General features: G+C 42.2%; 1 protein-coding gene across 6 annotated transcripts in view; it reads right to left on the reverse strand.

Annotated features, from left to right (window-relative positions):
- VWA8 (von Willebrand factor A domain containing 8) overlaps positions 1–25,712 on the reverse strand; it is a 344,595-nt gene that overhangs the window by 14,438 nt on the left and 304,445 nt on the right. For 4 of the 6 annotated variants that reach the window (XM_064586049.1, XM_064586051.1, XM_045869513.3 and 1 more), the window contains 3 exons: positions 21,672–21,780; positions 5,815–5,940; positions 3,958–4,116 (listed from right to left, as the gene is read on the reverse strand). In XM_064586049.1, coding sequence (XP_064442119.1) covers positions 3,958–4,116; positions 5,815–5,940; positions 21,672–21,780 — 394 coding nt within the window. Of the gene's footprint in view, positions 1–3,957; positions 4,117–5,814; positions 5,941–21,671; positions 21,893–25,712 lie in introns of those variants that run through there. The other 2 variants (XR_010409990.1, XM_045869514.3) reach the window with 2 other exon arrangements.

Genomic DNA, 25,712 nt, shown 5'->3' on the forward strand with positions numbered 1-25,712 from the left:
AAAAGCAAAGAGGGTAGTGGCAGGGGAGGTGGCCGCTCCAGATTAAAAGAGGCTAACAAGACATTGCAACCAAAAAACAAGTGTGGGCTTTCACTGGATCCTGGATTGTGTGTGTGTGGGGGGGGTGGGGGCGGGTACCAACTAGACAAAACTCTTTTGGGAAAGATTTATCATGGGAGCATGGAGTGATGTATGGAACTGTTGAATCATTATGCTGTACAGCTGGGACTAATATAATCCTGCATGTTTATTATACTTCCATAAAAAAGAAGATACCTCTGCGATAGCTGGGAAAAGAGAATGTGGACTGGACATTAGAAGATATTACGAAATTACTGGTAATTTTCTTAGGTGTGATAATGGTACTGAGGTTGTGTTAGAGAACGTCCTCACTGTTAGGAGAAGCATAATAAAATATTTGGAGGTAAAGCATTATGGCGTTTATAATTTCCTTTCAAATGAGTCAGAAGAAAGAAAATTATATATTTAGAGAGAAAACATAAAGCAAATGAGGGAAAATATCAACAGCTGGTGAATCTAAGTGAAGGCTCGTGGGTGTTCATATTACTGTTTTTCAACTTTTCTGTAGGTTCACATTTTTTCAAAATAAAAAAGTTGGGAATTAAGGGAAATTTTAAAAACAAAACAAAAAGTACCAGAAAGGGAAAACAAACAGAAGGGGAGTCCTGGCCCCATCCTACTCTGTCTCCAACTAGCCTTCTGACTTTGGGAAAAGTCCTTCATGTTCTGGGTCTCGATTTCCTATGTGAAGAATGAGGTAACTGAGTAAATGACCTAGGAAAGCGAGCCTGTTCTGAAGTCCATGGACACGGTGAGGAATTTGCAGGAAGGGGACTCCTGTGCCCTCCCCGTCCCGCCTCTCCCCCAGCCCTTGACGTCCTTGCCCAAGGACCGCTTTTCCTCAAAGAGCTTATTTTGTGAAGTCTTAAATGTCTTTTCTTTTTGTTGGAAAGATTTTAATGCACTGGAGACTTTCTGTGCTCTTAAAAAAGTTCTAAAGGAACTGCAGTGAATGTAAGGAATATATTTATGAGAAAACCCCAAACAATTAAAGTGCTGTCTATTAAGGATCTAATAGCATAAAAAAACCCAATAAACATACTTCAAACTTTGAAGGAAGTTTTGTCTTATCTTGGTGTCTTGCTATAATTTCTTGCTCTAAATAGTGACTGGATTTGGTAATAATTGGTATTACCATAGTAACATATGGTTATCTTCTCAATGTATCTGTGGTTTTACTGATAAAGACCGAGGAAAGGTTTGTGCTGTTGTGGGAATCAAAGACTATCAGCAAAATACTACTTTCAGGGTTATGGCCCAGAGTGGGGGGAGATGTCTGGAGAGGAGTGCGCTCTGTTCGTGCCTCTGTTACCACACGTCTCTCGTCGAATCTTCCATTAGAATTAGTAGTCTTTATGTGTCACCCTCACTAGGCTCTCAGCTCACGGATGGCAGGAAACTCTGCACCTGGCAGAGTACTCTGCTCTTAGCAAGTACACAATTTAGATTTGTCATTTTATGGAAATCCAGTACATCACATGGCAACAACTGGGTTGTAACTGTCAATTAGAAACAAAGCAAAACAACATCCCGGGACATGTTCATTTCCTTGATATTGGTGTTTTTTTTTTTTTTTTTTTTTTTGGTGCGATATGTCCAGTCTCATTAGTAGTTGTTCCAAACAACAGACTTTTCACAGAGAGAACTGGACAAATCTCAATCTCTCTGCACACTCTGCTGTGTGAGATGGAATGAAATATTCAGCACACTCCATGATAATCATACCATCTCCCTGCAGGCTGTGGAAATGGCTCTCTGAACCCCTATTACCTTTGCCACCTTCCACCTTCTGTCTAATTCTTTACCCTTCCCGAGGAGCTGTGTCAACCGATTTCTTGGTGAACTCCTAAAAAATCTTTCTAAAAACTTAGAAGAAGTAGTTTCACCTGTTAGAGCAGTTCCGTTCTCAAAGGCACAAAAAGCTTCTAACTGGAAATTTTATTCTCACTAATATGAATATGTATGCCAATTTTAATAGTGGTATGTTTGCTATGATCTATAATGGATCAACATCTCCATATAACTCAAAGGAAGCTGAGGAACACTGACCTTCAGGATTCACACAAGAGGCAGATGGGCTGATCCAAATATTAGCAGAACCCAAGGGTTTTAAAGCATTAAGTGAGATTTATGCAGATGTGGTGGATGAATGTTTAATTACCCTCTGGTTGTCTGTGGTCCAAGAAATTTAGGAATTATACTCACTCCTACGAGAAAGGATCTAAAATATTTTAAAATATTTTCTAGAAAACCATAAAACATAAAAAAGTAAAAAATCAAAATCAAGAAAAACTTACATCTGAAGGGACGGAGGGTCAAGGGAAGGAAAAGGCTGAATACCAGGGCACAACCTACAGGCCATAAAGCTGGTCTTTGAGTTTGGCTCTGAGTTTCTGGCAACTAAAACCACGAGGGAATCTTGAACAGTTCCGTGGTTTTCACGAATCACAGGGGGACATGCAATCCCATTCTTCAAAGGAAACAAAGCTGCTCCCTACATGGAAAGTCCACATCCTATTTGTATTTGCATCCTGCACTTGTACAGAGCCTGGTAACCCCAGCACTCCCTGACCAAAGCCACCTTTTCCTACCACTTCATTCTAAGAGGAATCTCTCACGTACAGCTTTTTTTTTTTTTTTTTAAAGATTTTATTTATTTATTTGAGAGAGAGAGAATGAGAGAGAGAGAAAGCACATGAGAGGGGGGAGGGTCAGAGGGAGAAGCAGACTCCCTGACAAGCAGGGAGCCTGATGCGGGACTCCATCCAGGGACTCCAAGATCATGACCTGAGCCGAAGGCAGTTGCTTAACCAACTGAGCCACCCAGGCGCCCTCACGTACAGCTTCTTATAAGGGACCCTGGGAGGCCTGGAGCTCTAAAACAGGCTTAAAGTAACCCACGTGATGAGTTCCATCGATCTGTTTCCATCATAACACACAGGCATGTCTAAGGACAGTGATCCTATAAGTGGGATGTCGAGCTAAATAATGATCTAAGACTGCCTATTTCTGCAGGACATGTGTGATGCTGAATATGATCTAGAATACTGATGGGTAGATGGTGCACCCGCTACACACGTCTGCACAGACACCATTTCTCTCCACTGCACTTTTGATTAGAACCACACAGCACGTGCCGTGGTATCGGTTCTGGTAAGGGCAGAGTGCAGGTGCTCTTGTGGCTGATTAAGAGCAGACTGCTGGACTCACCCTGGGCGGTCACCTGGCTATGGGGGAACCCTTCTCCACACTCTGACCTCTGAAGGAGGATGCAGAGCAAATTGAGCAACCGCAGAAGGGACGTAGTTTCAATGGGAGACTGCATTTCTCCCAGGGTTGCCGTCTGCATTGTCGGGGGGTCATCAATTACTGTGTGATCCTCCCTCACGTGGAAAGGCAAAGCAAGGCTGAGAATAGCGCTCTTTGCGGGTGTCCTCAAATCTCGGGAGGCTGTCTGCTTGGCCATGGGGCTGGAATGGGGTGTGGCGGGAATGGGGATGAGGAGGAAGGCTCTCAGAAATTTGGGGAAGAGATTTGTGGTGCGTCCAAATGCCTGTTTTCTTCCCCCTAACATTATGACTAACATCACACACTTCTAAAGGGCAGTGCTTTCTTCGGTAGTAATTGGTCCTTTAAATCATTCTCTGATGATTAAGGCAGATAAAACAAAGGCTTCTCTTTCTCTATGCTGACAAGTGAGCTGATGAGGAGATGATTTTTGTCCACTCAGGTGAAGCCTGCACCCGATGAGGAGATGATTTTTGTCCACTCAGGTGAAGCCTGCACCCACCTATCCATCATCATGCCCTAACTCGGGGTGACTTTTGGGCAGATGTGGTCAGTGACGCCTCTCATCATTCTTAGTTCATGCCATACCTTGAACTTCTCCTCATAGTTCTCGAAGGCTTCCATGACCATACACACGGCCTCCATCGAGCGCTCCAGCCGGCCGTCGACCCCGTTAAAGCGGTACATGCTGCCAGATACATCGACCACCAGGCGCAGGCGCTTGGGTTTCTGTTGGGGGCTGCCCAGCTGAGGGGGGGAACACAGAAAAGCCTTGTGAACCAGAAAGCCATCCCTAGTTGCTGTTGTGAGGGTCTCCAGAGGCCCCAGAGTGCCAGCCGCGGGGTGGGTCGATCAGTAGCCTTGGCCTTGCACAAGGCGGTCCTGGCAGGTGGCAAGGTTTGTATTTCAGTAAATGGAATTTCAGACTTGGGCTGGTAGTTGGGGCCATATGGGAAAGATTTTCCTTTCGAATATGGTCCTTACAAAGCCCAACCTCAACTAGTAAAACCTTACTGAGGCTATTATTCTTAAAAATAATAATCTGGAAAGATATAAACCCCAACATGTCATTTTCATGTCATGCCTTGGAGTCAGTTACACTAGCAAGACTGAGTTATTTTGGAAGGCCACATCCGTTTTATTCCTACCTGTTATGTAGTGACCTGCCAATCATTTCCCACAAAGCCTGCCAGAAATGTCAGATTCCTAAAACAAGGTTATGTGAGACGGGGTCTGGTGAAGAACTGAGGGAATATGTTTCCTCAGTGTCTCCTGTTATTAGTAAGCTTTCAGGTTTCTCTTCCTTCCAGTCCCTGCATTACTACTTCTCGGTACTTTTCTCGGCAGTTACAGCATGAAAGTAGCATCTAACTGCACTTGAGTGACAAGTGTCGATCAAAATGTGAAACTCCTGCGAGTTTCAGTTTGATTTTGGACTCATGCCTGCCAGTTTGCAGAATTAAAAACAAAAGTATGTTTGTCAGTTTTACTTACAGGAAAAAAGGAAGATGAAAAATTCCAGAGTATTCTGTCATTATTCACTCGCTGACATGCATGAAAGCTAATGAGCGAGGTTAGTAATTTCCAAAACATAGTGTGGGTATTGGAGGGCAATGATTTCAGACAAAATTCAGTATATTTCTTAAAAACTTGCTGAGTCTGCTTAGATGAAGAACAGCGCCACATATGCTTCCATGACCACTCGCAATTCAGATACATCTGAACACATTTGTTGACCGTGATGAGTCAGTAAGGAACGTAGTTGTTGACTCATGCCAATGACACAGAAGTGAGTACTGCCCAAATTTCCAAAAGATCCTCTCTGAATAAACATCAAAATGGAGTAAGTGACTACCCTTCCCCACCAGTCACTGCACCCCCAGCTCTCAGTGGTTGCTCAGCAATTCTGGTTATTCTGGGACACAGGAGATCACAGAACGCTCCGAGAGGAGAGACGCAGTATTTCACCTACTGCCATTTTATGTTTGCCACTCTGTTGCAGGTATTTTAATATTAGGGCTGTCTAAAGCTTTACATATTATGGTTGGAATTAGTCAAGGGAGAGTTTCTTATTTTCTAAAATTTTCTTCAGGTATAGGATGGGAAGAGACCTTTGAAGTCACAGGACAGTAGAAGACCACCAAGATTGCTCTAGGGCTTTAACCAGCACAACCCTCCAGGATTCATGGATACCGACTGTCTTCCATTTCCCCTCCAGGGGCACCCTGCTCTGTGTCCTAGGAGCTGATCTGCATGGACAGCATCAGACTCTCCCTCAGCTGCTAGCTCCTGGTGGATTCTGCGGGTGGGAGGCCCTGGCAGGAGATCGGGTTGCCATATTCAGGGTTTTTGGTGTTTTGACAGAGATGGCAACTCAAGAAAGCGTTTGTCTGTAAAGAGGGCTGCATTCCACAGACTGGAGGCTACTCGTTCACCATTACTTACTTGTGGCTCCAGATCACCCCGGCGTTTGTAGATGGCTTTTTCTCCAGTCAGCCCATCAATGATCTTGGCATCATCTAGCTCCCCTGTGGCTTGGTGTCTTAGCCACTGTCTTTCTTTACCTTTAGCCTACAATGACACACACACACATCCTTATTTTAATGACTTCTGGAGGGTACCCGACATACTTTCTGCATGAAAAACAGGAAACACACCCAGGATCTTTTCAAATAAGTGATGTTTCTGCATGAACACAGTTTCATCAATGGACTGCTTTCTGCTCTGCTGACAAAGAATGCCCTTTAGGTAGATTTTGTCAGTTTTAATCGTTTTAACACATGGGATGATAAAATGAACTCACTTAAAGCACACACAAATGGGAAAGAGGTATGCAAATGAGCCCTTGGAGAAATGTGAGCAGTCCAGAAATGCAGTGGTGATACATTTCTTATGTATCTTCTGTCACGGTACTTCTGGCGAATTTCTTAGGTAACCAAATAATCAGCTTGAACTTGTTAACACTGACCACAGGCGCAGAGAAAACATGATCTTCAGAATTCTTCCTTTTGGAAAAAGAATTTGTTATTCGAATCCCCTGTGACTTATGGTGCAGGTGGAAACAGCTGAAAGTAATAGTTCATGAACATGTTGCATCCCCCATGTCAGAGAAATCTTCTGAATTACTTTCCCAAAGGTATGGCCTCATAATACTTTCCCACAATGACTTATAACTATGCCAGGTGGACCAAGATGGTAGTTAGGTGATGAAGAATGACAATATCCCAAATCAAGGCATGGGTTTGTTACAGCCAACGACTATATTTACATTAAGAAGTGGGAAGAATAGCTAAAATATTTGTATGCGTGCAAATGAGAGTAGTAGTTAAGATCATGTGAGTGCAAATGAGAGTGGTATAGTTAAGATCAGAGAGCCTGGTCTCCATCCTCCCTTCATGATCAGATATCTGACCTCAAGCAAGTTACTTAACCTGTCTGCATTTCAGTGTCCTCAACTGTAAAATAAAGATAACACTAGTTCCTACTTTGAGTTTTTATGAAGAGTAAATGAGATACTACATGGGATTGGCTGAGGAAGAGCCTGGAAGTCTATGTCAGAGGATATCATCATCATCATCACCAAGTGAGACACATTTCGGACAACTAAGCCCAGATTAATTTAAGCACACTTCCATCACTGTTTCATTGGAGGCGGCTGCAGGACAGTATGGTCATTGAAAATAGAAAGCCAAGCTTTAGGCAGCCGGTGTCTCCTTTAGGGGCAGACCAACCACTGCACAAAGAAGCTCCAGACACTATAACTCTAGGCAGGACTACCTATGTTAATTTCTTATTCCTGATACCCTTGCTGCAAACTGTGCAAAATTCCCTCATTTGAATACAAATATATTCATGTGAACATGAAAAGAGATACTCCTAAACCACCAGCATACAGAAATTACATTTGGTGGGCAGTTAATTCCAGGAATTATCTTACGTGCACCCCTTTGGAACTATGTTCTTCCCTAATGTGTGTTCTTCGTAAGAACACCATGACCTTATAGGAAAATTGGATTCATTGGAGCATAGCTCAATGAGCTCATGAAACTCTATGAGATAGATATTCAGCTGCAGCTGGTAGGAGGAAGGGGTGAGCAGAGTCTTCTAGAATCCTTTCCCACTGGGCTATGTATCAAGACAGACAAGCTTGACCACACAGTGCTGGCCTTCTCAGGCTCCCTCCCCTGCAACAGTGATTGGGACCTGGTTCCTATTTCCCTTCCCCATCATGCCTGATGTTTGGAGTGGATCATTCCTCAGGTTTCCAGGATGCTTTATGCAGGGAGATGCAATTGGGGGTGAACACTGAGGTACCTTTCGATCCTGAGGTTCTCTGATTCTTGGAGATACCAAACTGCAGAGCACTGTATGAGGACAGACCCTCACAGACCAGTCTAGACTGGGAAAATAAGTACTGCAGAAAAGTATAAGAGAATGTGGTAGCAGTAATTAGCTGTCATCAAAGCAGCACCCAGGGCTGGGTTTAAGAGGAAGACGGGATTACAACAGAAACAAGATTACGTGACATGTCACGTAACAGCTGTGCTACTGTTACTATTAAGCCTTGATTTTCCAAATTTCATCAATGCGTTGACAAGGCAATGATGTTGAAGAAGTTCAAGTGAAGCTGTTCAGTTTCTAGTGATATGTAATTCAACTAAATAAAATATGGAACTCTCAGTTTAACCAAATAGTAAATGGAGAGCACATCACAGTTTCTGATAAGGCTACAAAATACATGTCAATCCTAAAGGAATGGAAGAGGTCCAAGATCATGAGCATGGGTTATTAAAAAAGAAAAAAAAAGCACTGTGCCACTTTGTAGCTCATCCCTGTTTTACTTTCTTTATACTTATCACTGTTTACAAATGTATTATTTACCTCTTTGTCTCTATTATCTGTCTGCTCCAGTAGAAAGTCAGGCTTATGGGATAAGAGCCCTTACATAACTGCAGCATCTAGAACAGTGCTTGATATGTAGTTGGTGTTCAATAAAAATTTACTGAAAGTTGATTGCTACTGGTAAAATGTTACATGATAATCATATAAAAGCATGTCCATACAGTATTATCTCAATGTATATTTATGTACATTATATACATGCAAGGAAAAATATGTGGGAGAAAACAAAAATATTAAGTCATAGTTATTTTGGGGTTGTGAAATTATGGGTGATATTGTTTTCTTCCCTTAATTTCTTTATTTTCCAATCTCCTTCCTTCCTTCCTTCCTTCCTTCCTTCCTTCCTTCCTTCCTTCCTTCCTTCCTTCCTTCCTTCCTTCCTTCCTTCCTTCCTTCTGAGTGAGAGAGCACATGCATGTGCACAAGCTGGGGATGGGGAGGGGGCGAGAGAGAGAGAACCTCAAGCAGACTCTCATGCTGAGTGTGGATCCCAACATGGGGCTCAATCCCACGACCCTGAGATGATCATGACTTGAGCTGAAATCAAGAGTTGGATGCTTAACCGACTGAGCCACCCAGGCGCCCTCCAGTTTTCATATAATGAACTCATGACTTTTATAATCTGAAACAAAAATAAGTTCTTTTTTCTCAAAAGGATTTAAAAATATCCTTTTATATTTTTATGAAATACATCTTTGAGACTAGCTTGCAAGTTATGGAGTGTAAGACTTCTCAAACTTTAATGTGCATACAAATAACTTAGGGATCTTGATAAAATGCAGTTTTTGATTCAGTAGGTTTGTTAACAACTGGTCCAATAGCACTGTGGAATTCTGCTAATGATTAGTAAAAATGATAAAAGGGGGTCCTTTTTAGGGGACCTATTATTGCCCACGGTTGGAAGGCTGCAGAATTATAAAATGCTTACTTTTCCCTTAAAATAGTATATTTGTTGGGGTGCCTGGGTGGCTCAGTCATTAAGTGTCTGCCTTTGGCTCCGGTCGTGGTCCCAGAGTCCTGGGATCGAGTCCCACATCGGGCTCCTTGCTCCACAGGAAGCCTGCTTCTCCCTCTCCCACTCCCCCTGCTTGTGTTCCCTCTCTCGCTGTGTCTCTCTCTGTCAAATAAATAAGTAACATCTTAACAACAACAATAAAAGAATAGTGTATTTGCTGTCTCTGGATTCACCATTATGGAAGAAGCTCGGGATTTTAGGTCTTGATTTTCTTATGCCAATGTTGTTTCTTTTCCTAGATATGATTATCATCCCTCAAGGTGCTCTCTAGGTTGAAGACTATTTCCATTGTGTGTGATAGAAGAAGAGAACTTAGTAAAATTTGGGGTAAGAGTGAGGGAAGGAATCTGTTTTTTCCAATAAATCTGCTACCCCTTTTTTCCTTTTTGGGGGGTCAACTTTTACAATTGAAGTACAGCGTACTTGTAAGTAAAGTGCATAACATCTTAAGTGCAGAGCTCAATGAACTTTGCAAGTGAACACTCCATGTAGCCACCTGTACCTCCACAGCCCCCCAGGGCTCCTTCTGGAATTTCCCTCCCCCTGCCAAAGGTAACTTCCTATCCTGACTTCCACCAGCATGGCTTAGGTTTGCGTGGCTTTGGACCTCGTAAAAATGGAGTCCCACAGTATGTGCTCTTTTGTGTCTGGCTTCTCTGGTTGCGCATGACTACTGTCAGGTTACCTATGCCGCTGAGTGCGGCGCCTCTTTATTCTCGCTCGCTGTTGTGATAGCCAATCCTATGATTCGGTCGCAATTTATCCACTCTGCAATGGCGCTGTTTCCGCTCTGGGGCTATCACGAATAATGTCGCCAGCAGTGGTCCTGAGCATGTCTCTTGGAGCAGATGTGTGGGTACTTCTGTTGGGCAGGAACCCTGGATACGTTCAGCTTTAGGAGATACTGCTAAACAGCTTTCCAAAGTGTTTTTTCCAACTTATATTCCCATGAGCAGTATAAAGGTTTCATCTGCTCATATCCTCACCAACACTTGATATTGATGGCTTAAGAAAAAAAATGGTTAGCCATTCTGGTGGGGGTACAGCATATGCCCTTCCCTTTTATTTTTATCTGTGGAAAAATGAATTTTGATTCCGCTGGTCATTGGTATTTTTGGGAACATGAGCCAGTAGGTTTTTTTGAGAAGTGGAAGTATGTACTGGCTTTTTGATCCAGAGCTACTGGGCACAAAGACATTTTTATAATAGTAGCACTATTCATTAGTTTTCAAGTCTAGAACGTGCAGATAAATACGGCCAGATAATTTATCGTCTGCCATCTAGCCAGTCCACCAATTTTTGAAAACTCAAAACAGGAAGAGGCCTGTCAGAATGGATACTCTTGGAGGCAAGGGGCTGAAGCGGGGGAGCGCTTTAAAAATTTACTGTGGGCTGGAACAGAAATATTTATTATTATGGACTGTGTATTTTATGGGACTCACTGAGATACCTCCTTAACTAGTAAGTTCCTACTGCATTTAAAGATATGCTTTTATGTATAACAAAGGTCCAAAAATGAGCTTTATAGTATATTCCTATTGCATGAAGTAAAGTGTTCTTATAAATATGTCCATCTGTTTTGGATTATACAATAAGTTCATACTAATGAGAATTTATTATACATAAAGCTAGGTTTCACTAGTAAAAATCTACATTACAGCCTTTCTAGAAAAGAAATACGGTTTTATTATGCTCATGTAAAGAACACCTAGACTAATTGAAATGCTCAGAGGATGACGTATTCTGGTTAATTTATTTTCTGGGAAATAACTGGTTAACCAGAAAGTACATCCACACTCATCTGCGGCAGTGAGGACATTGGGAGGAAGACACTTGATAAAAACCAATTATCTTGTGGTTTGTGACACTTGATCTTGTGTTTGCCGCACTGAAAGTATTCTGATTAATCTTAAGTCTTTGCTTATCTGGGTTGTGGTTAATTAGGACTTCCTTTACCTGTAAACTCTACAAGTAAGCTGATTTTCTATTATTCCTTCAGAATTTATTTAATGAGGAGATTAGAAAGATTTAAGTAGCAATTTTTGTAGAAAGCACATACAGTCTACAGAATAAAGCATATAGATGATCATCACTAAATACTTCCTGTGTGAATGAATAAATATAAGCAGATGTCTGAGGATACCTGGGAGCAGTGATTCTTTCATTAAACATTAGCTCCTGTTATTTGTAACATTTCTCCATGTTCAACCAACATATACTTATTATGCTATTAATCTGCACCTTTAAAAAAATAAGATGCTGGATTAAGGTAAACTTTTGCACAGTATTTAGAAAATAAATTATAAATCAGTGGAAACAATATAACATTTTCTTAATGGTTCTCAGTATTTTGACATAGCAAAAAATATTTTTCTAGACACCTGTTAGGTTTGCTAGCTGCTCTAAATGCTGAAACAGGGCTGCCCAGGGAAGAGAAGATACAGACCTTCCTATTTTAAGGGATTCCCTGTTTCTTGAAGTGACATCTCGCCGCAAGGTTAAATACAGATTCATGTACTTAACAAAGACCACCCTCGTTACAAGAGTTTGTTCTCCTGCTTGCTGATGTGAAACTAAACTACGACTTTGAGTCACAACGTACTGTCATTTTATAATTCATTTTTATGAATAAAAGCAATTTTATGCCTGTTCTTCAAGAATTCAGTATTTTTTACCTCCAAGGAGCCGGGAACCACACGTAGCAGTGTGGATGTATAGCAGGTACCGCAAACTGACCAGTTCGAACGGAGCCCTAGATCCACCCGGTCCTGCATTCCCCCAAGTCATCCTCATCTCAGTAAGAGCAGCTGGACAGCCCCATTCTTTGGGCTGGTCAGGCCACAGGCCTACAGGCGTCTTCACCTCCTCTTTCTCCCACAGCTCATGTCTAGTGCCCGGCAAATCCCCTCAGCTTCTTCGTACCCACCATCTCTTCCCATTTCCATCCCATCCCCAGCACAAGCACCTTCTCTCTCGCCTGGGCCACTGCCATGGTCTCCTGCCTGGCCTCCCTGCTTCTCCCCTTGCCCCCGTGGGCCCCTCTCCACATAGGAAGCACAAGAGTCTTTATGAAAACACATAGTAATTTGCAGCAAATGCATTAAAAAATACCGGCATGATTAAATTTTTAAAAGGCCTGATTGAACATCTTTCTTCTTTTTTTTTATAGATTTTATTTATTTATTCATGAGAGATAGAGATAGAGAGGCAGAGGCAGAGGGAGAAGCAGGCTCCCCGCGGAGCAGGGAGCCCGATGCGGGACTCGATCCCAGGACCCTGGGATCATGACCTGAGCTGAAGGCAGACGCTTAACCGACTGAGCCACCCAGGCGTCCCTGAACATCTCTTTCTCTAGTTATTTTCAGGAATGAAATATAGTATTTGTCTCTCTCGCATGTAATATGAATTATCACACTTTCTGCTTCCTCCTATCCCTCCTATCGACTTCTTGATTTTTGCTTAATTTGTGAAATACTATGAGAATTCAGGCCCCTCTTGTTATTATTAAGTTCACTTTTTTCATAGCCTTATTCTTGATATTTGAGTTTTCTTTAAAACATATTGATCATAATTATTTAGAGCTGAGTCTGGGTTTAACTGATTCTGATGCTCATTGCGAGTCCTTTTATACCATGAATTTCCCATTCTTAAAGAATTCTAATTCCCTTCTTCATTGGCTGGAATATTTAAACCTATGTGCTTATTTTATATATGTATATGTGTGTGCACATGTGTGTATACATATTTCCTTCACAATTATTTTCAAAAAGAGTACTTAAGTGACGTATATTTTAAGTCTCTGAATATCTGAAAGGGTCTTCTGTCTCCTTGTACTTTGGTAAGTAGAGAATTCTCGGCTCACAACTCCCCCGTCCCCCCCAAATTCTGCAGATGTTCTGTCACCATCTTCGGGCATTCAATGTTTCAGAGACAACTAACGTAAGATTAATTTTTATCTAACAATAGCTTGTTTTTTGTCTGCTGGGATGCTTTTAGGATATTTTCTTTGTTTTGGAAATGTTAGTGTTCTGTGAGGTTGTGGTGAGGTGCTCATCTCTTTTGATGACTTTTGCCTGGTCCTCCGTGAAGTGTTTTTCACCCATAGACATACGACTGTCTTCAGCTCAGTACAGTTTTTTTTTTTGTTGTTATTGTTGTTGTTATTACTCTGATTATTGTTTATGTGTTCTTTTAGGTTCTCTTTGGGAATATCACTGGCTCATTCAGCATGTATTTTCTAAACACTCACCATGTGCCAAGGTCCTACTTAACAGTAGGGCTCATGGCTCAGTGTGTTAACTCTCTGCTCTGTTTTTATTGATCAGCTTTCTTTTGGTTTTTATCTCCTTAGTTCCCCTACAGTCTGGAATAACAATTCAAGTTTCCACTTACATTAGTACTTCAACTTAAGACTGGATTGAGTCTGTTCCTTCTACTTTTAATGTAGGTTTCAGTTTGGCACAGCATTTTTAGTTTTTTTAAATAATCTTTCCTTATTGCATTCAACTCCCTTATTATTCCTGCTTGCTTCTTGGCCAGACTTTCTTTAAATCCATGTCTTATTTCACATACTTCAAGTTTCTTTGAATTGTGAGAACGCAAAGCAGATGTTTTCTAGAACTCTGGTGCTTTAGGAAGAAAATACTCTAGCCCAGCAGCATCATCTTCCTCTACAACTTGGATGCATGTTACTCTACCTCACTGTAGAATCATCTCTTAGATCCCGTGTTATTTCGTTCTTGGGTGTCCCTACTCTTGAATGATGAGACGGCTATACAAAATTGTTTAGGAACAGATTGGGAACAGACTCTCCTTGCTTGCACTGACTCGCCACTTTGTTATTATCAGAGTTCTCCTTGAAGATTTCAAACAGATGCTCTTAGCTGAATTAGATCTACACTACTTAGCTCAGGAACTCAGTAGGGAAGGAGCTGGAACTGTGGACAGTCCCAGTGTGAGAACTTCATCTCCACATCATTTCTTACTTTGTTTGGAAAAGCCATTGCAAGGGGGCCACTTAGCATTTGTTTGATCTCATCTTCAGGCCAAGTGTAAGTTAAGGCTGGTCTGGCCCCTTTCCCGGTGTTATTTCTTCTCCTGCTTTCTGGTTGTTGTATCCACGGCCTAAAATCTAGGCCTCTCCACCCCCACTGCTCTCGGTGTTGCTTCCAACTGCTGTTTGGCAGTGACAATGTGGAGGTCAAGTGATCTGCTACTCACCAGCTTGAGGTTTCTGGCTTCCATTCGCCACCTCTCCATGCAAGGGAGGCCAATCTGACTCTACTGGGTTTCATGTACTTCCTGGCTGGTAATGCTATTTCCTAGGGAGGTTTTTGAGTTGTCACTAATACTGTCATTCATAGGGTCTCATCACACTCCACTTAGCACAAATTCTTCAAAGCTTCTTGCATGTCACTCGCACTCTTCCCTAATTTCTCCTGTCATATGGTTTTTCACTGTTAGCAGCATTTTGTTATTTTAACATGTTCATGGTCGTCCAGTGAAGACTGAGTTAGAGGCCCGTGCTCAAGCAGCCTGGAAGTCAGGACTGTATTTCTAGGCTGCACTTGGTTGAAGTTGTCCCTCATGGCCACTAAGGCCATGTGCTGAGTGATGAGCCATTCAGGTGCTAAAAAGAGTAACTAGTCAGAATGGCTAAAATCAACAAGTCAGGAAATGACAGATGTTGGCGAGGATGCGGAGAAAGGGGAATCCTCTTACGCTGTTGGTGGGACTGCAAGCTGGTGCAGCCACTCTGGAAAACAGTATGGAGGTTCCCCAAAAAGTTGAAAATAGAGCTACCCTACAACCCAGCAACTGCACTACTGGGTATTTACCCCGAAGATACAAATGTAGGGATCTGAAGGGGTACGTGCACCCCGATGTTTATAGCAGCAATATCCACAATAGCCAAACTGTGGAAAGAGCCAAGATGTCCATCGACAGATGAATGGATAAAGAAGATGTGGTACATATACACAATGGAATATTATGCAGCCATCAAAAGGAATGAGATCTTGCCATTTGCAACGACGTGGATGGAACTGGAGGGTATTAGGCTGAGCGAAATAAGTCAATCAGAGAAAGACATGTATCATATGACCTCACTGATAGGAGGAATTCTTAATCTCAGGAAACAAACTGAGGGTTCCTGGAGTGGTGGGGGGTGGGAGGGATGGGGTGTCTGGGTGATAGACACTGGGAGGGTATGTGCTATGGTGAGCGCTGTGAAGTGTGTAAGACTGGTGAATCACAGACCTGTAACTCTGAAACAAATAATACATTATATGTTTAAAAAAAGAAGAAGAAGAAGATAGCAAGAAGGGAAAAATGAAGGAGGGGAAATTTGAGGGGGAGACGAACCATGAGAGACTATGGACTCTGAGAAACAAACTGAGGGTTCTAGAGGGGAGGGGGTGGGGGGATGGGTTAGCCTGGTGATGGGTATTAAAGAGGGCACGTACTGCATGGAACACTGTGTGTTATACGCAAACAATGAATCATGGAACACTACATCAAAAACTAATGATGTAATGTATGGTGATTAACATAACATAATTAAAAAAAAAAAAAGAGTAACTGGCATTTTACTGTTCTCCCCAAAATGCAGACGTTCCTTGATGTGGCTGTTTCCACCTTTCCTTTCCCTTTGCTCTGTACCCTCACCTTAGTCAACACACCTTTTCTCTTGGCTTGGGCAGTTGCTCTACACAGATGACCTTAAGAACGCAGACACAGGTATGTCTACAGATATGCAACCTATCCAGTCCTAACCTTGCCCCCGAACTCCAGAGCCACCTCTTAAAATCTTCAAATATCATGCTTGACATTTTTATGTAGGTGTCCCAGGAGTGACAAAACATGGTAACATCCAAACCAAACATTTGCTTTCTTCACAAGCCTCTCCTCCTCCTGGCTTCCCTATTGCTGTTCTCTAGGGCTTGAATACCTCACCATTCCCCTCACTTGACATTCAATCAGTCACTGTCTTCCCGTCCTACCTCCAAACTGTCTCATCCTTTCCATTTTCACTTCCATTACCCTGGCTCGGGTTCTTATCACTTCTTACCTGGATACCGAAAGTAATTTTAATGATTTGATTTCCGGGTTTCCCCACCTCTCTCTTATCTGATACTTTCTCTCTCCATGGTTATGAAGCCTCCTAAAGAAAATACAACTATACGACTCCCTTTCTCAGTCACGTTCACACTCCTCACTGATTATGGAATACAGTTAGCATGGTGTTCAAGGCCCCTCTTTTTTTCTCCTACTACCCACTGCCCCCGGCTTCATCCCCAAACTCTGAACTCTTGTCCTTCTGGACTGTTTGTTGTTCTCCAAACATCCTTGTATTCAAGGCTTCTTCCTCTGCTCATAGGTTCCTTCTGTCTAGACCAGAGCTATGCAAACTGCCTTTGGTGAGTAAACACCTGCTACTGGTCCAGGGTGAAATAAGTTACAGAAGTGAACAGTAAGCATTTAAAAACTGGTATGGCAATATGACAAAGTGCTTTTTGTTTTCTGAATCGAATATTAAATAATACGGGTTTGTATCTTGTATGTTCATTTTTATATCTTTTTTTCAGTAATTCATTTCTATTTTATTTTATAAAAGCATTAGCTCATGGTCAATGAAAAAAACCTGGCTTCTCTCCACAGGCTGCAGAAGCTCTGGTCAAGACAATCCTTCCATCCCCATCCTTAGCAAGAGTTACCAATTGAAACCATGCTCATCCTTCATGGTCCAGCTCAAATGGCACTTCCTCTGAGTTTTCCCTAACTGCACAGCCTAGAAACTGCTCACACATTTGTCTACATAACACGGTACTTGATTTAAAATACCACTGTGGCATTTACCATATTGTGTCTTCTACTACAACTACACATGTATCTTCTTTCCTAAGTTAGTCTTTGAAGGAAAGAAATCTTAGGCAAAAGAGATACTCAACAAATGTCTACTGGATGAAATACAGTTATTATAAATTAAATAAAAGGAATGGGGAAATGCTTTCCGTTCTTTACATATGAATAAAGTGGGTGCTCAGAATAAAGTCTCAATTCCTTGCTGGGCACCTATCTGCCTCTTAGCCCCAAGTCCTTGTGTGCATTTTACGCTGAGTGGAATCCTGCTCACACTGGAGATCAGCCCTCAGCTCACCCCTGAGACCGCACAGTGTCATGCCTTTGTCTATGCCATGTTCTCTGCTGGGGCATTGGTTTCACTTTCCTTTAACTGGTGAATACTCGTGTATCCTTCAAGAGCCAGCTCATGTATATCCTTTCCTGAAAAATCTATCCTAGAATCCCTTTCCTCTGGCTTCCACCGCATTCTATGCATCTGTCTTCCTAGACACCTACCATACTCAACTGAAATGATCTGTTTGGGTGCCCGTCTTTCCCACTCCTCAAATGTATAGCCTTCTTGAGGACAGGGACAGTATCCCATGAATCTCTGTGCCCTCAGTGCCCAAGCACGTCACACATCAATGTTCAAAAACACTGTTTATCTCAGCCTAAGCTCATTGCAAATTACTCAAGGGAAAAAAAAAAGAACATAATTATTGGTTCATGGAGATATCATGCTAGCCAAAGCAATCAGAGAAAGGCTAATTTAGTTTAGCCTGAGAATGAAATTACTGATTGTAGATCAGCAAAATGCTGGAGAGAAGATATGATTACAATCAGTGGCTTTTTGTGGAACGGATATTTTCTTTTGTCAGGGAATGGAGGAATCATTCAGATTCTGAACCAAGTATAATTGAAGTTATGACACTCTATTCTAATAAGAAAATTTTTGCTATTGATTCATAAAAGGTCCAATAACCAGGACCCTACGATATCCCATATAGAATCCAGTCAAGAAGCAAAGGGAGGTCACTGGTGATGGTTATCTTAACTGGGAAGGCCAGGAGTTGCAACGGACGCATGTGTCGAAGCAGATATTAACAGGAGTGACAACAACATTCCCTTTCTTCACATCTCAGCCCTACCGCCTGGAGTCAGTGCGTGGGTTTGAAGCTGTACTTTGAGAAGTCATCTCAAATGATGATTTGCTAGTTCCTGGCCAGACGTTCTGCTGTTCACCAAGGAAACACCCATGGTTACTGGGATTACACAGCAACCTCAACACAGCTGGGAGCTATTAGTCAATCAGAGCCACGCAGGACTGGCAGACGGTGGCGAAAGGGGGACCAAACAAAGCCTTCTTGTTTTGGTTACAATCTAAAGACTCATATTCCACTGGAGGCCCTGTCTATCCTTGGCCAGTAGCTGTTTTTAACTAGCACTATCTGTCTACGTGGAGGACTAGAAGGCCCACCTGAGAATAACACTTCTGCGGATTTGAGGGAAACACTTGAAAATGCTATGTTGGCATCTGGATAATGATGCAAAATGCTTTACGAGTATATGTGAGAATGATTCTTCTTATAGAATTGTAGAGCTGGCAGCGGATAACAGACGCCTAATAGATAACAGGGACCCGAGCTTCAGGCTCAGATGCCCACTTCACTAGCCACATGACCCAGGCCAAGTCACATCATCTTTCTACTCTTCAGTTCCCTCAGTACAAAGCGGGAACAAAATAGCTACATTTCAGAAGACTGTGAGGATGGGTTACATGCCTCGGCTTCCTTATCTATCAAATGTAGAAAATAGTTCTTACTGGTTATCATAAGGGATTCACCAGCACAATGAATGAATGTAAAGTATGTGACTGGGTGTCTGGCTTGCAGTCCAGGCTGACGAATATTAGCAAAAACTAGGGAAGTAATGATGAAACAAATTCTTCCGCAGGGGCGCCTGGGTGGCTCAGTCATTGAGAGTCTGCCTTTGGCTCAGGTCATGATCCCAGGGTCTTGGGATCGAGCCGCACATCGGGCTCCCTGCTTGGCAGGGGGCCTGCTTCTCCGTCTCCCACTCCCCCTGCTTGTGTTCCCTCTCTCGCTGTGTCTCTCTCTGTCAAATAAATAAAATATTAAAAAAAAAAATTCTTCCGCAGAGAATGCTACGTGCTAGGCATTGTTTAAACGGTTTGCATGTATCATCTGAGTCAATCTGCATAACTGCCCTATTATCTGTCATTGCATTTTACAGAACCCCGGGCTGTCTGGCTCCAGAGCTGGTGCTATTAGTCACTAAACGATGCTGATGACAATGATGATGATGGAAGAGATCATGATAATGGTGCTGATAACGTAAGGCATCTAGTAGAATGTCTGGCACATGGCAATTGCTCAGTAAATGCTTGCTATTATTAAAATGCTTGCATATTTGGAGAGATGGAAGCTCTATATCCGTTTTAGGTTCTCCTCCAAGGATTACATCATTTTTATTCCCTTTCTTATATCTTAAAACTCTTTCTTGCTATTATTTAAGCCTAGTTTCTCTTTTTCAGATTTCCAGGGAGGAAGAGAAAACGTCCTTGAAATAATTAGTTACTCTATTTGAGGATATCTAGAAAGTTATTAACCCCGATCCCCTTATGGTTTTTATATAGGTGCCAATTTCTTGTTTTCCATCGTGTTTGTTTCTTTTCTTTGAGCCCTTCACAGTTTTCTTTCACATCTCTCTTTGAGGATGGAAAGCAAAACTGGACACTGTTTCTGGTACTGGTCTCATCACTGTGGGCTTTAGCAGAAGTCATTCCTTAATGGTAACCTTAACTCTAACCCAGGCTTAATGGGTGTCCTACTTGAAGAAGTCACAGTAGTAGGTCTACCTTTTCTTCCTTTGGCTGATCTGGTGAACACAGTATCATTTATCTTAAAGGGCTGATGTGAGGATTAAATGTGGTGATGTTTATAAAAGTAACTAAAGCCTGGTGCCCAATGAACACCAATCAAGGCATGAACTAATACCAGATGAGGATTCTCATTCCTTCAATTAAAAATGTGTTCTCACATTCCTCTCTGGTATTGCCAATAATCTAATGGCCTATTTGTACACAGGGTAACACTCAATGTTGTCTGCATGTAATCATGGAAACCAGGGCCAGATTGTGATCTGGTCTCTGTGATTTTTTTTAAAAAGATTTATTTATTATTTATTTGAGAGAGAGAGAGAAGAGAGAGGGAGAATCTCAAGCAGATGCCCCATTGAGTGTGGAGCCCGGTATGGGACTGGATCTCAAGACCCTGAGATCATGACCTGAGCCGAAATCAAGAGCCGGACGCTCAACTGACTGAGCCACCCAGGCACCCCAAGGTCTCTGTGGTTTTGATGGTCTTCTCCTTTGCCACCATCCCCTACCACACACAGGCTCTTCTCAGTCCCACTGAACAACCTGCACTTGTACATCTTGTGTCCTATGTCTGGAACGCCCTGACTCCTCAACCATCTGGAAAGTCCTCAGCATCTTTCAAGTGTGAACTCAAGCATTACATTCTCCACGAAGCCCTTCTTCATTCATTCCATAGCATTGTGCACATACTTCTCTATAGAATCTAAGAAGTCATCTGCCTATTTGTCTTTGAGTTCCTTCTTTGAGGGCAGGGGCTGCATTTTATTTTTCTATCCCTAATGTCTGGAGTGCATCAAGAACTTAAGAAATGAATGACTGACTAAAGCACTCATTCTTCAGTCTTTGCATGAGCACTGCCTCTCATCACCCTCATCTCCTGTGAACCACTTTGGCTCTTTTTCACCTTTTGCCTTGCCCTGGAGATCACCCAGAAGTTGTCCTCAATGCCCAGGGTGATAAGCACTGGTAAAGTGAGTGTCTTTACTGGAAAAAAGTAAAGTGAGTGTCTTTACTGGAAAAAAATCCAATCATTCCATGTTACTTTGTTCACACAATTTGCCTATGGATTTTTTTTTTTTTTAAGCAAATTCTCCAAATAGCAGATCTTTGTTTGGGAAATACCGAAGCATCTTAATCCACATTTTAAGGGGCAAGAGAAGTATTAACTGCTTCTGAGACAACCACGGTCTAAAACTGAAAAATGGCAGGCAAAGCAGGGGCAGGGGGTACATAGGAGGAGACGCCAGGAGACCCAGAGAATGCACAGTTTGGATGACCCAAAATGCTCTTCTGTCTCTATAGTCCATGACAGTAAAATGATTTGTAGGAAGAGAATTCTATCTGTGAATTTCTAGTTAAGGTGGGATGCTCATAGATCTTATATGAGGGAAATCAGGAAATCTAGTGTCTTCTAGGGTTACTGGTCAAATTATTGCTTCCTGGACAGGATAGGTGGGGTCAAATATTCTTCCTTGGGGAATTCACCTGAGAAGGCCATGGAGTGATCCACAGTCTTACTCAAACATTTTGGCATTAATATTTTCTGACTGGCTTAATAGGGTTTGGATAACTTTCTCTAATAGTTCTGGGATGGGTCCAACTTTGGGCCCAGATTATTTTCTTAGTCCACTGTTGGAGGATTACCTGTAAATTATCCAGGATGACTCGGAGTGAGTGCACCTGCCGTCGAACAGCACCTGAGAACCTTTCATACGTGGCGGCATCATACTCACTCATTTGGATCTCTTTTAACCTGAAGCCAGAAGGGGTAGAAAAGATAATAGCTGAAATCCTGTACATGTGGTCTTTTACTTCCATTCATCTGCTGCTAGAACTCTAGCAAGGTCCTTGGTAACTGAGGTTGCCTGGGAGGAGAAAAGGCAAGAAGTAATGTCTCCAGCTAGGAGTTTCAAAGGAAGAAGATGTCCAGCGGTGGGCTGGTACATGGTGAACAAGGAGCCTTCTAGAACAAACAAAACAAACTGAACCAATCAAACAAAAAGCCCTGATGTATAGTATTTGCTGATTTCTACAGTGTAAATAGTCCCCTCGTGATCAATTCCAAGCTACTAACAGTAAGATCACCGAGCACTGACTTGGAAAGAAAGGTGCACAGTTGGCCCTCATGAACCCGTGAGTCAGCTCTAGAGCAAACTGCTGCCATATCCCAAAGACCTGTCATGATGTTGGCAGCTGGTCAGTTCATGGGGCAGGTTCCTAGAAGAGTTCTGTGGGCTGCTTTCAGAGACCAAGGGCAGGTATTTGGTTGACTAAGATTAACAGCTCAGGCCCAAAGAATGTAATTTAATGTGTTGCTTTGTAGGATACAAGAGTTTTCTGAAGTTGCTGTGTGCTTTTAATAGGATGATTGTGTTTTCATATGATTGTGGCTTCGAAGTCCTTTCCTGCTAGTGCAGTGCTCCTTTCGATCGTTCTTCCTCATTAGCTTCCACTGCAGCCCCACCAGGGTACTTAGAGACCCCTGAACACGGCACAACCCCACCTCTCGGAGCTCCTGCCTGGGCTGCTCCCCCTCCAGGAACTTCCTTTCTCTGCCTCTTTGCCTGTAACTCCCACTTTCTCTTCAAGAGTCAAATCAATGAGGACCACCTCGAGGAAGCCTACACTGATCCCAGGTCTGTCTTCTTTGCTCTCAGAGCACGTTGTGCTTCTCACTATCAGAGCATTTCCTCCCCCTGCTATGCCCATCGGCTGCCTGTCTCCCCAACTAGGCTCCTTTATGAGAAGGATTGAGTCTCATTGTTATGTGTACAGTGCCCAGCATGGTACCCGGCACTTAATAGATGCTCAAAATGGAATGAAATGAATGACTGAAATAAAAATAAGACTCAGGATTATTTAAAATGCAGCATCTTAAACCAGTCATAAGGAGAAGGTTCATTCACTGAGTGAGGCTCTCTTGGGTTTTACAGGGTTGTATCCATAATATACTAACTTGATCAAGTGTTTCTGTAAGTTTCGATAAATGTAAAGGCGCTCATCCTCAGATAGGCACTAATGAATGTACATCAGCAGAGCTTAGCAATAATAGCACAGTCTTCTAAATTGCTGTGCGCGCACACGCATGCATGTATGGGTGTGTGCAGTATTGGGAGGTATGGATCCCAGATCCATAGCTGAAACTCTTATCTCAAATACAGATTTATCTTCTTGGGAACAGAAACCCCAAATGCTGAATGACAGTGAATGGTCTCTATTCCTCCATGTCAGGCCAAGCGCCGGGGAGAATCCAGCCAACACAGGGCAGAATGTTGGAGGCTTGTCAGAATCACATAACGTTAGGCCCACACTGCCAGGGGCAGATCTGCAATTCCTGCCCTGCCACCTGCAGGGGTTGGCTAATACCAACTCAGCTGTCAAGATTCCGCTTGAAGTCTTGCTTGATCCCTCCAGTAAAACTGATCATTCCCATTCATGAATCTTCTGTAGATATCTACTATGAAACCTCTGCACATTATGGCTTTCGCTAGAAATGTCTATTTCCCTCTATCACAGTGCTTTTCAAACTTTATTTTCCACACAAGGCGATATGCTTTACACTGAGATCCAGTACACAAAACACATATGCACGTGTGTTTGTATAAATTAAACCAAAAATTCAATGAAACATACATTTACTACATATGATTTACTACATGGATATTTTCTCTTCTATTCCTCTGGGAGAAGAAATAGTCTTATTTTTTCTTTGAATCTCCAGTACCTACCACAATGCCTGGCACATGGTAGCACTCAATAAACACTGTTAGATAACACTTTGAAAACACTGACTATCAAAAGGTAAATAATAGCTGAATGGTGTTTCCCAGGGTGACATGCCAAGGGGCCCTTCTAAATCTGATTTACTCTCTGTTCTGAAGAACAGCTAGGAATACGTGCACAGGACTTGACCTCCCAACAATACCTCGTATGTTTGGTTTTGGCAATCTCCTAAACCTCTCTATAAATTTTCATTAGATTAAGTTATGTCTCAAGTATCAAGGCTGACAGAAGCTGAGCACCATGAATATTGCAGGATATGCTACTTCCTCCCTTCATACACAGGAAGCTAATATGCTCTTTTCCAAAGAAGGGGGATTAGTACTTTTCCAAAGGGAGGTTAGAAAAAAAAATGTGGATACAGCTTGTCCTTAGCAGGAGGAAAAATACATACACGCATGGGCACACACACGCATCAAGAAAGGAATCAGGCAGTTGGTAGGTCACCTTGGGCAGACTGGTCTTTGTAGTGAGATCAGAATCAGCTCCATTTATAAGGCTACTTCTGGCACGATCGTGTTGCACCCAAAAACACACCACATGCTGTTTTAATTATGAAGAAATCTGGAAATCATATTCCAGGTTGTGTCAGCTTTCAGAAAGATCACCTACAAGGTGTTCAAAGCTGATAAATTCTGAAAGATGAAGACTGACGCAGGGAATGGGGAAAGAAAATAGGAAATTTTAGCCTTTGGATCAGATAAGCTTCCTGGTGCTAATACTCTCAAAGCCCACAAGACTAGCTGGAAATATGTCTTTTTGCTGCTTTAACCCTGATCAAAACTGCAGGGCACAGCTGCTTCACATCCTAGTAATCTATGTGGACTAACTGCATTTTGTTGGCACAGTATACTTTTAAAGGGTGTATTTATTGTTATGTAAGAGTCTGGGAATTTGGGTTCTCATTTTACTTTTCTTATAGGTCAGACTTAAATATTATAATTTTGGACCAGTTATGAGGAAAACAAACCTAAGCTGAGATCTACTGTGTAAGACTGATTCGTTTTACAAATGCTAGTAGGTATACCTTCCATTAGCTGACGCCTGCCTCGAACGCCCTTTTATTTATTTATTTATTTTTAAAGATTTTATTTATTTGACACAGAGAGAGCAAGAGCGAGCGAGCGAGAGAGCAAGCACAAGCAGGGGGAATGGCAGGCAGGGGAGAAGCAGCTCCCCACTGAGCAAGGAGCCCAATGCGGGGCTCAATCCCAGAACCCTGGGATCATGACCTGAGCTAAAGGCATCAGATTAACCGACTGAGCCACCGAGGCGCCCCTCGAACACCCTTTTAGGCATGGAAAATACCTCACCATCAATCTCATTCATGTTTTATTGGTTTAATGTTTCTGTCCTGCTTTCTGCATGTCTTATGCTTGTCTACCTCTGTTAGTCTTCCCGAATCAATCCTTTTTTCAAAGTTTTAATTTAAATTCCAGTTAATTAATATACAGTGTAATATTAGTTTCAGGTGTAAAGTATCAACCAATTCTTGATATATAGAAAGAGGTACAGAACTGGAATTCAGATACAAATGAATGCTAACTAGAGGCTATTTTGATGATGACAAGAGCCAATCAGTAGTATTAGGCTCTTTAAGGCAATACGGGGGACCTCCAGGCTGATGGATGGGTCTGCCTGTCACTCTGGTTTCAGCCAGTTTCTTTTTTTTGTTTAAGTTTTTATTTTAATTCCAGTTAGTTAACATACAGTGTTATATTAGTTCTGGGTATACAATATATATTGATTTAACACTTCCATACATCACCTGGTGCTCATCACAGCAAGTGCCCTCCTTAATCCACATCACTCATTTCACCCATCCCCCCACCCAGTCTGGTTTAGCCAGTTTCTGAACTAAGTATCAGCCAGACTCTGAATAAAGCATTGGTATTCATGTGTGCA

This window comes from Mirounga angustirostris, unplaced genomic scaffold (genome assembly GCF_029215605.1).
Source record: "Mirounga angustirostris isolate CCGP_5_RB_7025 unplaced genomic scaffold, mMirAng1.0.hap1 SCAF_3, whole genome shotgun sequence".
Classification (NCBI taxonomy): Eukaryota; Metazoa; Chordata; class Mammalia; order Carnivora; family Phocidae; genus Mirounga; species Mirounga angustirostris.